Raw genomic sequence first — 17,950 nt, forward strand, 5'->3', positions numbered from 1 at the left:
ATAACAGTCAGTGCAAATTCCAAGGCAGATCTGCACTGCGGGAGGGAAGAGCACGCATAGGTGCTCCCTGGTTCTCATCCCAGGGTCTTCATCATTTTCCAGATGCAGGATTCCCAGTAAGCTCTTCAACCTTTCCGAAGGACAACTGACACATCTGTAAAATCAGTTACGGCGGCATCTCCCCTTCATGGTTCTACGATTTGATGAGATACGCGAATGTGCCTGACTATAGTGTAAGGGTTCAAAAATGTTCCTCTCCCAGCGTCTTTCCTGTTGACATTGGGAGAATGACATTCTGGGTGTGGTGGTTTGGGTGTCTTGTTTTACTAACTTTTCAAGGCTGGGGCGTTGAAGAGCTAGAATGAGAAAAATTCATTGAGGCAAGAGGGAATATTTCCATTCCCATTCTCAGATGCATATCTTATCACCTGGTAGAACTATTCCGCGAAATAGGTTATTCATTAATAATAAATGTTAGGCTTTCACGGCTGAGGTCACCACAACCGCAAACAACCAATTTAAAGCAAAATGATAATTAAAGGTTCTTCAACGCCATCAGTGGCCTTTGGAAAATTAAACCTAAAATCAAGAGGGCTTGTTTTCCCCCGGGGATTGAAAGCCCTGTATTTTGAATGCTTTGACCCAAGGAGTATGCTTTAATTTCCCAGCCAGCCCCTGAGAATCCTGCATTCACACAATAACTAGTGTACGGACCTTCCAAAGCAATGGCTCACTAGGGTGAGCAGAGCCCATCAGCCCTCCCACCGTGGCACTGGAGCCACCCCAAACAGATTTAAATGAGAAGCCTGTTAAACAAAAGATTCAAGTCTAGTGGTCCCCCCTTACTTAGGGGATACATTCCAAGACCTCCGCTGGATGTCTGAAACTGCAAATAGACCCGAACCCTAAACAGACTATGCATTTTCCTGTACATTCATGGCTATGGTAAAGTTTGATTTATAATTTAGGCACAGTTAGAGATTAACAATATGAATAATAAAAGTTATGATAATACACCGTAATAAAAGTTATGTGATTGTGGTCTCTCTCTTAAAATGCCTGATTATACTGTACTCACCCTTCTTCTTGTGATGGTGTAAGATGATAAAATGCCTATGTGATGGGATAAAGTGAAGCAATGAGTCGGCATTGTGACCTAGCGTGAGGCTACTATTGACCTTCTGACCATACATCAGAAGGAGGATTGCCTGATTCGGGCGATCCTGGATCATGGAGCCAGGATGGTTGGAGGTCAGCTGCAGACGATGCTGACGACTGGAGATCCTGGCGAGAGATTTGATCATACTACTCAGAATGCATGCAAATTGAAACTTACGAATTGTTTATTTCTGGGATTTTCTGTTTCATACTTTTGGACCGAAGGTAACTGAAACTGTGGAAAAGGAAACTAAGGGTAAATGACTACTGCAAGTTGGTGACACTTCTGGAAGTATTTTTCAGTCTCAGCCTTCCAGAAGTTCCTCCCTTCGATGGCACAATGTGCAGCTGCCTCAAAAGAAGATATTATGCATTTAACCAAACTTTATCCATTAAGGCCAAGATGACAGCAAGACAAATGCAAAGATGAGAAATAATGTATTAGGACCTTGCTCCCTAGAAACCTACCACGGAAGCCAAATTGACCCAAACAGCTACTTTGGGCCAGTGTCTAATGAAACCCACTGTGTGGATTTCTGCCACTTCCTGTCAGTGGTTGCTAACTTTACGACAATGTGGGTCATTTGTGGGTAAGAGGCTACTGGTGGAAGTTCTATTTACTGCATTTAATGAAGGTGCCGCATTCACAGCCACTCACCAGAGCAGCTCACAGTCCCTCAGTGTGACCCAAAGGTTACACAAGCCACAAGGACAGCAAATGGAGCCCATGGTGCAAAAAGGGCCACTAGCAGAGAGACCCACTACTGCTGCCCTGAAGTGAGTGACACAGGCCTAGTTCAAGTTCCCCACTCCCTTTAAGAAGCCTTCCCAGGGTCAATGGTCTTCCTCTCATCTAAATTCACAGAGCAGCTTATCCACTCGACAACATCCAACTTTTCCCCAACAAGATCCCTCATGGTTCCCTCCTGACCCTCTGTGAGGTCTGGAAGATGTCCTTATTTACCAGGTAAACTGTATTTCAATGGTTTCTCCACTTTTGACAGACAGAGAAAACGAACTATGGTTACCAAAGGGGACAGGAAGAGGGGAGGAATACATTAGGAGTTTGGGATTAACAAATACAAACTACTATACATAAAATACAAAAATTAACCACTATATATAAAAATAGATTAACAAAACAAATGTCTTCTGTATAGCACAGGGAACTATATTCAATATTGTGTAATAACCTTTAATGAAAAAGGATATGAAAACGAATGTATGTATGTATAGGTACAACTGGGACATTATGCTGTACACCAGAGATTGACACAACAACACAAAAAAACAACAAGGACCTACTGCATAGCACAGGGAACTATACTCAATTTCCTGTAATAAGCTATAATGGAAAAGAATCTGAAAAAAATATATAAGTATATATATGTATACCTGAGCCACTTTGCTGTACAACTGAGACTAACATTGTAAATCAACTACACGTCAATAATAAATAAGGTTTTAAAAAAATATTTCACCACTTTTGTTAATCAAAGCCTGGGAAGTGCCAATCGCATCTCCTGAGGAGTGGAAGCAACCAGCCAGACCAGAGGGGACCGCCAGGTGTCACTCCACGGTCAAATCACAGGCACGGAGCGCTAGGGCTTCGACCAGTCCAGGCCGAGGCGGATGGTCTGAGTTACTCTAGGCAAGTTAATCATTGAAAAATGTACAGAACATGTTAGATATTTTTGAAGTACTGAAAAGAGCGTGTGAGGCCCCGTGATTGCCCTGATGCACCTTGATGGGTCCAGAGGACAAGGGGTGAGAATCACGAGTCTAACTCACTTTGGACAGTTCATCACATGTTGCTGATGTGAAAGTGGGCAGGGAGTAGCGGGGAAGACCTGGGCTTCAGAAACACTCAGAGAACTAAAGCAGGACAGCCTAGTGGTTAAGAAGGGCCTCGTGAGACAGACCGCTCAGGTCTGACCCCAACTCTCAAACTCACTTGCTGCATAACTTTTGGTGAAGTTATTTTTAATGTCTCTGAACCTCAGTTCTGTAAATGGAGATAATAGTAATAAAGAATCCACAGGCTCATTGGGAGGGTTAAATAAGAGAATGCATGCACACTGCTTCGCCCAGTGAGAGGTACACAGCTGGGACTCAATAAATGTTAGCAATGGTCATTATTTAGTCAGGCTTCAGTCCAAACCCCAAGCCTAACACACATTAGCCATGTAAATTTGGGCAAATCATCTACCCTCACTGAGCTGCAAAACCGGTTATTGACATCTACCTTGTTCTGTTATTGGAAAGATGAAGTGAGATGGCACCTAAAACTCCTAATAATAAAGGCTGAGTGCCTTTTCCTCACCCTCTTGTATTATATGTGGTTTAATTTTCATGCACTTACAGCTTAACCTTCAGTGTGAGTTATCTCCTGGCACCCAGCATACGAATCTTAAAAATGCACAGTAGAGGGAGGGCATAGCCCAAAGGCAGAGTGCGTGCCTAGCATGCACGAGGTCCTGGGCTCAATCCCCAGTACCTCCATTAAAAATAATTAAACCTAATTACCTCCCCCTTGACAAAACAAAACAAAAAAAGCACAATAATTGTAATTTCTGGGATGAAATTATGCAGACAACCATATCTCGGGGGCGGAGGGGGTGAAAAAAGTCACCCCTATTAGGAACTATAGTTCTAGTTTGTGGTCTTAAAAGTATTATTAAGCAGATCTGAGGAATATTTAGATTCTGATAGTTGTACTTTTTTTTTTCAAGATACTCGGAAGATCAAAGGCTGTTTTTCATCTCGCTGAAGCAGGAATCTGCTTGTCACACCCTGTTTTGTGGCAGCACATTACTGGGCGGGTGAGTGGGTCCAGCTGACCACCCAGCACCTATTCCTCAGCCAGCCTTATTGTTCTCTGCTCACTCATCTTAAACCCAGTGACACTGTTACACTGATTGAAAACTTTGTTTCTTTGTGAAAAATTCTCTGAGGAACAAAGCAACACTATTGTGGTTTCTTGAATATGTTAATTCCAAAGGTCTTCGGTCAAACTTTTGTATTTTTTCCACACATATTTGAATGAATCTTAAGATACTTCTAAAATGGGGCAGCCACTATGGAAAGTAGTTGGGCAGTTCCTCAAAAAGTTAAACATAGAGTTACCATATGATATGATCCTGCATTTCCTCTCTGAGGTTTATATACCCAGAGAATTCAAGATGTACGTCCAAACAAAAATCTGTACATGAATGTTCACAGCAGCACTATTCATAATAGCCAAATAGCAGAAATAACCCAGAGATTCTCCGAGTGATAGATGTATAAGCCAAAAGTGGTATGTCCATATAAAATGGAATATTACTTGGCAATAAAAGTAGATGAATAGATAAAAAACAAGTTTATACTGTATAGCACGGGGAACTATATACAATATCTTGTGGTAACTTATGGTGAAAAGAATATGAAAATGAATATATGTACGTTCCTATATGACTGAAGTATTGTGCTGCATGCCAGAAATTGACACAATGTTGTAAACTGACTATACTTCAATAAAAGTATATTTTTTAAAAAGTAGACTAATATATGTATATATATGTATGACTAAGACATTATGCTGTACACCAGAAATTGACACATTATAACTGACTATACTTCCAATCGTTTTTTTAAAATTAGATGTACTCAAAATGCTGAACATACATGATACAATATGGATGAACGTGAGAAATATTATGCTGAGTGAAAGGCAAAGAAACAGAAAGTTGATAGTGGTTGCCATGCGATGGGGGAGGAGGGGAAACGTGGAGTGACAGCTAATGGGTATCAGTTTTTTGCTTTTTTGCAGTGATAAAAATGTTCTAAAATGGATTGTGGTGACGGTTGCCCAACTCTGTGAATATATTAACAGCCAGTGAACTGCACACTTTAAATGAATAAATGTTACCGTACGTAAATTATACTTCAACAAAACTGTTTTAAAAATACCATTATAACCCAAGGAAAATCATTTCTCTAAACCAAGAGGATTTCCAATGGCCCATTTATTCTAAGGGGCATTTGAGAAATCCCAGAGCAAAAATTGTATACATATACACATATAAAAATATATATGCATATCTCTTTATGTATACATATATGCATACATTATTACATATGTGCATATATATTGTAGCCTCATCTTTCTAATAAGGCTATGAACATGAAGAATCTTTACTAATTCTATAATACAGACCTCTTAAGTCTTCTACAAACACTGCATTTCCAGTATTTGTGGAGGGAGCAGCATCACCGCAGCACAAAGGCTCCCAACCAGGAGATCAGGACCCCCCTGGAACCGCCTTCTCACTGGTCCTGCTCCTCTGTCCCCAGTGCCTTCAGCTCAGCATTATCTGCCTCCCAGTGGGTCTCCTCCTTGGCCTCCAATTTCCCTCCCTGCAAACCCAGGGATCTCAAACACAAATCAGATTAGATTAATCTCCTCTTAAAAACTGTTCATGAATGCGTTCATTCCAAATGTTGTCTGTTAAACTTTTATACTTTTTTTTCCCTTAGACATTTTAACTAGCCTTCTGATATTTCTAAAATGGTACAGCTGCTATGGAAAAACAGTTTGGTAGTTCCTTTAAAAGTTTCACATGGCATAATCATGTGACCCAGCAATTCCACTCTTAGGTATATATACTGTGTTTGGTTTCTGCATGAAATTTTCCATAATAAAAAGAAAAATGAAAACTTTAAAAATAAAACTTCATTTGCTGGTCCTCCAAAATAAAGTTCAAGTTCCTTAGCGACTTGTCACTTTTGGCCCCCTTTATAATCAGGCTCTGAACTGTCGAACTGTCTCTCCAGCCTCATCCCCAACATACTCTTTCCCCACCAACTCAATGCTAATACACACTTACACCCCAGCCTCCAGCTACTCACCCTTCCTAAATCTGTTTGTGGTTTCACGTCTCAGCACCCATTGCTCCCTCTGCTGCAATACCCTTTCCCACTTCATGGCACGTGGGCTATTATTTCTCTTGCAAGACTTCATTGCTCTTCTTTGCAGCTACAGCCCTTCCCTTAGCACTCCCAAGTCAGCAGCGCTTAGTGTATAAAATTATGCAAAAGTCTGTTACCCATTCACCAGCCTGGGAATTCTTAAAGGACAAGGAACCCCACCCCCAACCCCACCCCAGAAGAAGTCGGTGGTGGGGGGATGGTGGGGAATGCACTTAATAGATGCTCAAGAAATATCTGCAGAAGAGAAGACTTAAAAGACAGGTACAAACGTAGACTTAATTAAATAGACTCTAGAAATTATACTGATTGATGCCGCAAACTAACATGGGGACAAAATATAAAGAAACCACCAATGAGAATAGTTTCCTTCGTGTCAATATAATCTTGTCTATTACATGCTTTAGGGATACACAAACAGGAACCAAAGCATCCTGCTTATTACGACAAGGCGCTCACACTGATTTGCATTTCTCTGCAAAACTCTCAAGGCATATAATTTTGTTAATTTGTGACAAACCTCAAAAACACACTTACCACCAATACTCTGATTGCAATATATGCTTTCAAAGCACCCAGAAATCAGCAAGTTCCTTTCAAAAGTCGCCAACTGGATCTTATGTGTGTTGTTCAGTTTGGTTTGTTTTAAATTTGGAAATTTTCATACAGACCATAATTTATAATTTTACCCGGACCTAACGGAAGCATAGTTTCACAAGACTCTTTAAGAAACTGACCAAGCCTTCTTTTGAATGTTGAGACCGCCAACTAATGCATGACCTTGAGAAAATTATTTTATCTGAGACTCAGTTTCCTTCTAGGTCAAAAGCAAAAACTTCAACAACGTGAGCCCTCTCTCTTCTCTCTGGGGACACACTGCTTGAAAAAGATGGTGCCTACTGAAGGTCAAATCAGTCAGCAGTGATCTTTGGTAATAAGCACTTTCTGGAACAAGCACCAGTTTAAAGAAAAGTGATACAGCCAAAAAAAAACTGCCTAGTCCTTCAGATTTGCCCCATGTATCTCTGGCCTCATTCAACTATCATCCCCTGATTTGGATTAAAAGGTAAACCTGTTTGTCTTGTTCCTCTTTTAAATGACACAGGCAGGAGGAAAAAACAGACTAGAACTCTCTGGAGAACTACCTCAGAAATGGTATCAAATTTCAAACCGACAAGTACACACCAGAAAAGCAAAAATGGTGTTAAGGCAAGACCTTGGTTCTAGGCCCTGCTTTTTGACTATCGCTGGACAGGTACTAACCAGTCCAAGCCTCAGGTGTCTCCTCTGTGAATCAAGGGTATGGACTAGGGACACAGTGACAGTGACAGAGCAGAGAGTGAGGGACAGCACCCAGCACTAGACCAGGCATTGCCTCACAAGTTCATGACACGTGTTATCCCATTTTACAAATGGGAAGAGTGAGGCCTGAGACTGTCATAACTTCCCTGAGTGCAGGCAGCTAATAACCATAAGCAGCTTCCACCTGTCTGTCTCTAAAGCCTGTGCTTCCCCTCAGACCTCCCACCCATCCCTGTTTAAAGAGGCCAATTTTTCTGACGGTGATGAAAAATGACCTTGGTATTGTTGATAATGAAATCCCCAAGGCACTTGCAAATTCTAAAGATTCCATGAATCTAGGCGCTGCAGAATTGCTCCGATGGAATTTTCTTTATTATGGCCACAGGGAGGCCCATTCAGCACATGCTAAGCTGTTCTGCATTTACAAATAACTCTGTCTCCTCCACTGCCCAACAGGATCCTTGAGTTAAGCCTCATATTATGTCCCAGATTGAGCCCTGGAGAATGTATTGTACATGTTCGACTGAATAAAATCAAAATAAATGAAATGGAATGGAAAACAGGGGGTCTTCACTGCATTAAGTGCATTGAAAAGTGGGCACAAGGTAAGCTGACAAGAACTCTGGAAGATTTAGAGACCACCTACCAGCTGGGCACCCTGGGGCAAGTTACTTAACTTCTCTGAACTGCACTTTCCTCCTCCACAGAAGGAACCTAACATCTATACCACGTGGCTGGCCTGAATAATAGATCTGATAACTAGCACAGTTCCTCCTTTCGTCGAGAAATACGAAGAATGCCCTGGATGGCAAGCATTGTGATCATTTTCAATCACTACCGTTCTTTTTAGATTTTTCCCTTGGCCGTCACAAAATGCATAGAAGAGCTGATCCTAAAACAGACCGTTTGTCCAGATTCCCTGCCAGCCTTCCTAAGGTGTATGTGTCTTTCTCTCAAGATGATACGGCCCTGTCCCTTCCAGAGGGAAGGATGTGACCACCAAAGGATACTGAAGTCCCTGCACTGTGACTTCTCCCAAACCTGCCACTGCTTTTCTTTTCTTTCTTTCTTTCTTTTTTTTTTTTTTTTTTTGTAATTGAAGTATAGCCAGTTTACAAAGTTGTGTCAATTTCTGGTGTACAGCATAATACTTCAGTCATACAGACACATACATATATTCGTTTTCATTTTCCTTTTCATTATAGGTTACAGCAAGGCATTGAATATAGTTCCCTGTGCCGTACAGTAGAAACTTGTTTATCTATTTTGTATATAGTAGACACTGCTTTTCTTTGGCTGATGGAAAACATTTGTGTTCCCTGCTTTTTTTTCTTAGGATTCTCTTCACAATTGTTTCCCCTAATACATTTCAGGCAACTTGGCTGCCAGAAAATGAAAGACAACTTCATAGAACCACGGAGGAGTAAGAACATTGGGAAGGAAAGGAAAATTCTACTGTTCCTATCAGTGATAATAGCAACATAATACCTGATAATGGGTGGGGGGGAGCATAGCTCAGTGGTAGAGCACATGCCTAGCATGCACAAGGTCCTCGGTTCAATCCCCAGTACCTCCATCAAAAATAAATAAATAAAAACCTAATTACCTCCTCCCCCTAAAAAAACCTGATAATGACAGGGTGGTTTTTCACTTTTCAAACTGCTTTCAGATTTGCGTTCTCAGCTGTGCATCATGGTACAAGGGTGTCATGAGGTTTGCTTTCTTATTTTACAGATAAGGAAACTGAAATCTAAAAAGCTAAATATTTTTTGTCCAAGTCACACATGTGGATGACTTTATGTCAGAATTCAAACCCAGATCTGGGTGAATCCAAAGCTCATGGTCTTTCTATAATACTTTGCCAAGCTAACTTTGATCTTTTAAAGGCTCTCTTTAGAAATCTAATTTATTCATGTCACTTTTTATTCATACACAAACCTCAATATCTCAAAAGAAAACACTTACAGAGTTAACACCTCATTTATCCAAAGTGGTCACTTGGCTAACAACTGCCACTACAGAGAACTCAGTTTAGAACCCAGAAATAAACAAAAATCAGCCTGTCAGCAAGTAGGAGACACCACCAAGTCCTTGCACTGAAAATGACAAAGAGACCTTCAGGCCGGCCCCCCGAGGTAATTTTTCCCCTTGAAAGAATCCTAACAACCTTGAATATCTTTACTGAAAAAGACAGGTGTGCTAGCCACAAGCAGAACAGAAAGCACAGACAGCCTAACAAGGAGAAAAGTGCCAGAACATCCAGTCCCTCTATGGGAACCTGACTGTCCTCCTCAATTGCTCTTAAGACATTAGCTGTTAAGCAACACAGTGGTTCTTAAATTGGCCTGTTAAGACCCACCAGAAGCTTTATAAAATACAGAGTCCTGGGCACTGGCCCAAAGTCTCCTGAATTTGAATCTTCCAGGAAGGAGCCTGAGAATCTGTGTGTCACACTAGGTGGGTCTCCTTATTAGCTGAGTTTGTGAAGTACTGACATAGCAGACATCCCCCAAATACATGATCCCTCCTCAAATAAGGGCAGGGCATCTCCACAAATATAATAACTGCCCACACAGGGAAGGTGCCCTCGACTCTGGTCTCATTAGCATCACGCTGTGCACAACTGGGTTTGCCAGTGCAAACAACTGCACAGGAAGAGGGGAAGAAAGAATCTGAAATTGACAGGAAATCCCAAGGGGTGACAGTGGAAAAGGACCCCAGCTCTGGCTTTAGCAGTCTCCCACAAAGGCAGCTGTACCCCGATGGTCTATCGCTTAAGTGTAAGAGGAAGGGACGAAAGTGCTAAGGAAAAAAAAAAATAGCCAATCCAGACAATGAGGAAATAGAGGTTTTCAACCATCCTGGAAGAGTCAGCAGGGCTCACCTACGAAAAGGAGGCTCCCTTCTCATTTCACCCCACGCAGGATGCTTCTTGGCTGGGAGGTTCACCCCATGAATGAAAATCTGTTTCTACAGCCTCTGATTCACATGGTAGGTTAAGTTTTCAAAATCTACTGGATTATTAAAAACACAAGCTCAGTGACTATAATAATCAAGTAACAAAAAGTAGGGAAACGTCACCTGCTGTGCTTGCTCATTTGTTTGCTTGTAATTCCTATAAATTTTAGGAAGCGGGGAGAAGACACACCTGGCCAAGAAGCATCTAGCCAGTTTCTCAGCATATTGGATTCACTCTAGGAAAAGACTGTGCTATTTTCTCTCCGGAATGAACCCCCATTTAAGCTAATTTTCAGCAACAATTCTTTGATTTAAAAAAATCTAACAACTCAATGGATAACGCACAGTCTAAGAGAAGGAATGACTGGGTGTCTGTGTCACAGTATCTACCAGCACAGACTCATAAAATCATTAGTACCAGAAGGGCTCTGAGAGATGCTGTAGTCTCTCCCCTTTGTGATGATAATCAAGAGACCAAAGTCAAGGGGATGTTCCGAAAGTCACACAGCAAGGCAGTGGCGGTACCAGACCGGAGCGCCTGTCTTTCTGGGTCCCTTGTCCCTGTAATGACTCACAGTGCTAATACAGTCAAGAGCTAAGCAGAGTGCATGTACCAGGGAGACGTTTAACAAATGCCAGTGTCATTCCTCTCTGCTAGAAATCGATCCCAGAATGTCACATGGCAGGCTTAGACATTAGATACAATCCTGCCCAACCAGTCATTTCACCGATGGAAAAAACTGAAACCCATTAAAAACCAATTTGTCCACAACCACAGATCTAGATGGTGGCGCTGGCCAGCCTGGAACCTGTAATAACACATGATGAGTTTACATATCTCATAGATGGAACAGTCCTAGAATTTTACCTTAGCCATTTAACTGCAAATCAAGAAGTGTCCCCAAAACGTTCTAGAACCACTAAATCACATAGCATTGTGGCTGATCATCCAGATTGTCTTATTTTGTCCCATTTGAGCTTCCTTCTCTCTGCTTCATTGACATGTTTCCTGGTGGGGATGGCTCAGAAGTCAGGCCTTTCACACCAAACCTGCCCAAGCACCTGCTCCCTCAACTGTCTCCCACCATCACCATTGGCTCAGCTAAGCTACCTGCCCATATCAAAAGCCAACAGTCTTCCTGAACAAAAGAAACTTCCCTCAAGAGGGTTCAGAGGATTATACTGTGAAGATTAGATGGCTCAAGAATTCTGCTAAATTTTAGGGTTTCCTTCCCAGCTAAAGTTTAGATCAACATTATGCTGTACACCAGAAGTTCACACACTGTAACTGACTATACTTCAATAAATAAATAAATATTTTTTAATAAAAAAAATGAATGGAAATCATCTGTTTTCAACTCATTGGGCAAATGTGGCCTTCTCCTATTGGAAGAGGACGCTGTATGGTCTTCACTATAATATCACCATCAAGTTTTCATTTCATGGTCTCATCTACCTACGGTTCTGAGACACAACATCTGCAGACAACCACAAAATGTCCATCTGGGTTATAATCCCTTGCATTTGCCCAAGTCTTGAGAGATGACCAATAACTTTCACTTCTAGTATTTCCTCTGATCCTCACAGCAACATAATGAGGCGGCCGTTCTGATCACCATTTGGTGGATGGGTTAACTGAACTCAGAGGATGAAGGGCCTTGAACAAAGTCCACAGGACAAAAAGCTGGACCTGTCTAACACTGCTCAAGCATCAAAGTGCGTGGGTTGGGAGGAGGCACTCAGGGCATATCTGGAGGGGGACAGGGAGGAGACAGGGGATGGGGCAGAGAAGCTCCATATGGATTTATCGAAGCTCTGCATTTGTCCTACAGCCATGCACTGTCCCCTTGTCCTTTCATTAGAGCCAATGTCTCAGGGGGTAAAAAGGTGCCCTCACAATCTGGGAATTCCTTAGTGCTCGAACTGGCCCCAGATCAAAATGATCCCTTGAGGGGACGAGACCATATTACTGACCAGGAGAGTTGAACCACCTTTGTCCATCTGTCTTGGTGCAAATGACTAACTGGAAAACGTGGAGGGACAAGGCTTTCTGCAAACCAAGCTTCAGGATTTTCTAATGAAAATCTGAGATTCAGAATTCTTCAGATGAGGGCAGAAAAGTGGGATGGACTCCAGCCATGCTCGCTGAGGATTAGGGATCAACTCAAATTGACTTCAGTGTGATTCTCAGTTTTCTCATCTATAAAATGGAGATTATCTCTTCATAAGGGTTGCAGTGAAAAGTACATAAACTGATTTATTTTTAAAAGAGGCTAACAGAGCTTACGAAAACAGCAGATGCTCCTCCTTCCTTGCCTGGGAAAATTCTCTGCTGTGCTCTTGTAACCTGGGACAGCAGAAGCATTGCACAAAAAACCAGAAGGCCATACACATTATGCAACTGAAAGGAAAACAAATCGATTTCAGAAAAACAACCATGAAAAGATTCATAACTATATTTATAAAAGCAATAATTAGCAAAGATAGCTATTCACTCAGGGGGTAAACTCCCATCGGTGATTCGCTAACACCAGATTCTTTTGGCCTTCAAAAGAGAGTGGACTTCTGTTTTTCTCACCGAGAATTTAACATTCCAAAAAGGTATGTGAAATGAGTTAAGCTGCTTGCATATTTTCACTTACATAACACCTATTTTGCACATCAGCTTTTCTTTTGTCCAGATACAAGGAAATGGAGCTTGCTGTATATTCCTGCGAGAGAATAAACAAAACTGTCTCGCTTTTTCATATATTAGGGCCTAATAATCCAGACCGTGCGATCAATAAACTGTATAAAAATTAAACCATGCTGACAGTCTTAGGCAAAGAGTGAACCAAGTAGAATCAATTTTTTTTAGGACTGTGGTGTGTGGACTATTAAAATCACATGGTGTGTTAATAATTTTCTTTTGGAAGCCGAGTAGAGTTCTCCTGCATAAATTTCGCAAGTAAATGTTTACCTTACAGTGTCTCCTATTAAAGGCGGTAGAACAAGGCATTACATTAGTGATACTGTAATAGAGCCCATGCATGGGGAGACCCTTTGAAAAAGACTTTGTGGACATGATGTTAATGGCAAGGGACATATCCTTAAAACAGATAGCTATGTGCTTCTTTCAGTAAAATACAAGGTTCCTGTCATCTTACTAACTTCTTTCAGGTAAACAAAACCATGTGCTCGAACAGACCAACAGTGAGTACATATAACAGCTAGGTGTACAATATTCGCTTTGGGGGGGAGGCACAGGAAGAGTCTCGGATGAACTGACACATGCAAATATACACCTTACTTACACCTTCAATGCACAACAGTATTTGGGGTTTCTTGTCCCTGGCTTAACTAATGCTGGTATGTGTGTCTTTCTGCAAATTCCTTCACGCTTTTTTCTTTGATAAGATACACCATCTCTTGGGACTGCCTTCTGAAATCCGAACACGGAGAGAGGAGAGAACAATAAAACTGTCGGAAGGCTGTCAAGCAAGTTCTAGCCGGGCTTTCCTAATCACAAAGTAGGAGGTAGGAGGGCACCTCGAACCTACAGTTTAGAAAGAGTTCACCCTACCACCAACAAAACTCACCAGTAAACACTGGGAAGCCCCAGGCAAGTTTACAGCAAACAGATTCAGTGTGTTTATGTGTTCCTTGTACTCCCCCAGGACCAGGGAGGGTCTTTTAAAAACTCAATAGCTTGGCAGGGAGACTTTAAGCACTAATCTTCCCCCTGTGCATCATAAGCCAGTTGCCTTCAGGAAGGTAGGCCCCCCAGTGACAATTCCTTTACATAACATCTTAATGTAGAATTCATATGAAGAGGTGGGAACAGGGTTTGCCACCTGAACTAGTCACCTGTCTTCCCTCCCACAGAGCACAATTTTACCTTCAGCTCTGTCTCTGTCAGCGTATCTAAAAAGGGGCCATTCTTATTTGTAAACTCTGAAAGTCCCCTTTCTCTCTGACTCTCAAAATGTACTAAGGCCGGTCAAGCCAAGGACAGATGGACCTCTGGAAAGGACCCTGCTACAGAGTCATGAACACAGGGATGTTCAGCTCCAGCCCAAGAAGTCTCTGGTTTGCACACTCTGCGTGGACAAATCCATTTCAAAGGGGACTTGAGCCTCCGTGCAGGAGTTCTATTTTAAGGGAACTGAATTGGGAACACAGATGTTTCTTCAGTCAGCAGAGTTGGCAGAACAGCTCCTGGACCGAATCCGAGTTCTTAATGCAGGAAGGGGCCCCGAGAGCATCTACTTCAACCCTCTCACTCCACTGATGAGGAAACTGAGGCCAAAGAGGCAGATAGGTGGCACACCCGGCAAGTGGCTGAGTGGCAGTGTCCTGGTGACAAGTCCTGCACGCTTTCCATTACACCAAGATTCGCTTTAAAAATAAAAGAAAGAAAGAAAGAAAGAAAGAAAAGAAAAACTACGCTGACTTCAACCTCGGATCTCCTGTAGATTCCTGTCAATAGCCACCACCACCCCCCCCCGCCCCGGGGGCGAGTCCATAAATCCTTCTTACTCTCTTCCCCTCTCCAACCCCTTTACTCCCGCTCTGTCAGCTGTGGCTTCCAATCAGTTTGGAAAACTGAAGTGGACTACAGCCTCTACTTTCTGGAAGTACAATTAATTGTGGTCCCGAAGCCTGACCGTGGCGAGCCTTCCCAGAGCCGCAGTTTCCCGCTGGGTGAAATGGGGCTCCTCGCCCGTCCTGCACCGAGTCAGGGAGAGGGCTAGTCCAAACTATCACCTGGCACACAGTAGGCACCTAAAATGTGACTGCTGGATCGGCATCCAGGCCGTAGAGAGCACCCTCCCAACCCCTGGGGGGCGTTCAGGGGAGCAGCAAGTGACGAGGCCAGCTTGCAAGTCCCGAGCCGAGGCAGCCCCGGCGGAAGACTTGGATGTTTACATTCGGCCGGGGTTTAGGCAGCGCGGCTCCCGGCGGGAGCCCGGCGCTCCAGGAGATCCATTTACTGGGAGGGAGGGCCACCAGCTCTGGGTCCCAGTTCAGCCGACTTCCCGTATCCTAACAGGGCGGGCCCACACCTTTCGTGGGATTCTGCCTGGGCTTCCAAACGGAGGCGGCTTTGAGGATGCGGTGTCCAAGCGGCCCGCGAAAGCCGCTACCGCGCCGGACCCTCCTTTACAGGCCAGGGAGGCGGCGGGATCGGGGAAGGCAAGGGCCCGGGGACCGGGAGCGGCGCGGAGGCTCCCAGAGCGGCCGGCGCGGCGGGGAGACGCGGCCCTGCGCCAGGAGCGAGCACCGAGCCCCGCGCGCAGCCCCCGGGGCCGGGGTGGGACGCGCGCGGGGCGGCGAGGGCCGAGGGCCAGCGGGACTGGGCTCACCCATGAAGAGGCAGAAGAGGTCCAGGCAGACGAGCAGCACCCGCTTGCTGCCGCCCTTCCTCGGGTTGTTGTTGAGCGCCGGGCTGCCGCCGTTCTTGCTATCCGCGACGATCGCCTTGTCGTACCTGTAGTTTTGCATGGCGCTGGCCCCGAGACAGCAGTCACACACCCAGACACCCGGGTCGCCTCCTGGCCGAGGCTGCTCGGGAGAGTGGCGGGTCTGGCTCGGGGTGCAGCGGGAGAAAGCGGCCCCGCTGCCCGCTTCCAACGCAAGCGGCGGGGCTTTCTACTCCCCTGGTGCTCCTCTGCTTTTCCTGTCTCAACCCCGAATCGTTCGAAAGTCCAAGGGGAAGAGAGCCAACTCCCGAGCAGAAACTTGTGCAAAGCTGCGCTGCGCTGCGCTGCTCTGGACGCTCGGCGCTGGCGTGCCTGTGCGCAAAGCAGCGAGTGGGCAGCGCGGGCGCTCGGCCACCTTCCTCCGCAGCCGGTTGCTTAATGAATGGGAGCTGCGCGCAGCCCAGCCACCCCGGAGCGCTGCCCCGACTCCAACTTTTCTCCTCCTCCTCCTGCTGCTGTGCCGCTGCTGCCGCCGCGGCTGCTGCTGTGATCGCCTGGGTTTGTTTTCGGCACTTTTATTTCACGAGGTCCTTTAAAAAAAAGAGAGAGAGAGAGAGAGGGAAAGAGAGGGACCTCCTTACTTGGCTCTGAAGGGATTCCGAAAGCACAGCCCCTTCCTTAAGCAGCCGAAGACGTAGGATAATTAAGGCCACATTTCCCCCCACCCCCTTCCAAAAAAAAAAAAAAAATTCCTAAAAGGAAAAGTTACTCTCAAACCAGAGAATCCGGGAGCCCCTAGCGTTCAGAAACACTAAATTGTTACAAAAGAGGGGGGAAATGTGAATAAAAAGAAACATTTTCTCGCTGACCTTGGGTCAGGCAAAACTGTTGAGGCTGTGCAGCTAAAAAGCATTTCTCCTCCCTTACACATTTGTCGCTTTCGAGTCTTGGTTTTGATTTGAATCGTATTATTCCGAAAATACTCAAAGAAAGGTGTCTTTGGTTTTCTTAAGTTCTTAACATCCAACACCGGAGACTGCGCTGGATTCTGAGGATACTAACAGGAAAAGGACTGCATGACTCTGGAGCTACACCCTGTGGATTGGATCCTGGCTGTGGCTCTGAGTCTCGGCTTCCCCCTATATAAACTGGAGAAAATAACTGTTTCTCCTAAATAGAGTAATTGTAAAGACTCAGTTAGCTAATCCATATAAGCGCCTAGAACAGTGCCAGGTATATAGCAAATGCTGTGTAGGTATTAACCATTACTTTTATTCCTGTTTCCCAGGTGATGGAGCCCCCAGTTCTCCAACCCCCTACTAGTTCAGCTAGCCCCCAGCCTACCTGTACCACTATGGGGGGTGGGGTTTCCAGGGCAGCAGGAGTGCTCTCCTGGGGTAGCAGATCTCTAGCTTGAGTTTTGGGGCAGTCTAGTGCTTTGCCTTAGAGGCTGTCATGTGCCTTTAAATGACTTTTCTGTGAATTACTTTTTCTTCCAGATAGAGTATAAACATTTCCAAGACAAGGACCTTTCCTTAAATCTTCCATAGTGCCTCGCAGAAAGCTGGGCACACTGTGCAATAAATGGATCTTTCTTCCAGATGTCTCTTTTTGTACATCCAGAAATAGATAGTTGTAGCTTTTTTACACATTATATTGGTCCTGTTCTTTTTTATATTGACTCGTTTGGGGGTTCAGTAACCCTATATTCAGCCACCACCAGCCACTTGCCCTTTCGCACTCCACCCCTATCGTCCTCCTCCCTCTGCCTGTAATGCACATCCATCCTTTCTCTAACTACCAAAATGCTTCTCTTGCTTTAGGGTCCTCTGAAATGTCACCTTCTCTATAAGCCCTTTCTGGACCCCCGGAGAGAATTCACCTTCAACACTCTAGAACACTCTTGAAGCACTTATCACAGTCCGATCTGGTGTTATAGTTGGTAAAGGCTAGTCCACTCTATAGACAATGGGCTCCAAATCATCTCCCCAGTACCTCGCACAGGGTCTGCTGAAGGAAGCTCAAATCCAGACTGCACTGCAGCAAGGGGGCTGGCAATGAAAGCTGTCTTCTGGAAGCAAGAGTAACTGAATCCCCAACACAGTTTTGGAGCTGGGGTAATCTAGCTGCCAATCAGACACAGCATTCTCTTTGCAAAATGC

At 44.2% G+C, this 17,950-nt stretch overlaps 1 protein-coding gene across 1 annotated transcript in view; it reads right to left on the minus strand.

Annotated features, from left to right (window-relative positions):
* PLPP3 (phospholipid phosphatase 3) overlaps window positions 1–16,502 on the minus strand; it is an 82,970-nt gene extending 66,468 nt beyond the window's left edge. The window contains exon 1 of the mRNA XM_006172449.3: window positions 15,732–16,502. Within this exon, the coding sequence (XP_006172511.1) occupies window positions 15,732–15,870 (139 nt within the window). The 5' untranslated portion in view covers window positions 15,871–16,502. The remainder of the gene's footprint in view (window positions 1–15,731) is intronic.
* Window positions 16,503–17,950: the final 1,448 nt, after the last annotated feature.

This window comes from Camelus ferus, chromosome 13, assembly GCF_009834535.1.
Source record: "Camelus ferus isolate YT-003-E chromosome 13, BCGSAC_Cfer_1.0, whole genome shotgun sequence".
NCBI lineage: Eukaryota > Metazoa > Chordata > Mammalia > Artiodactyla > Camelidae > Camelus > Camelus ferus.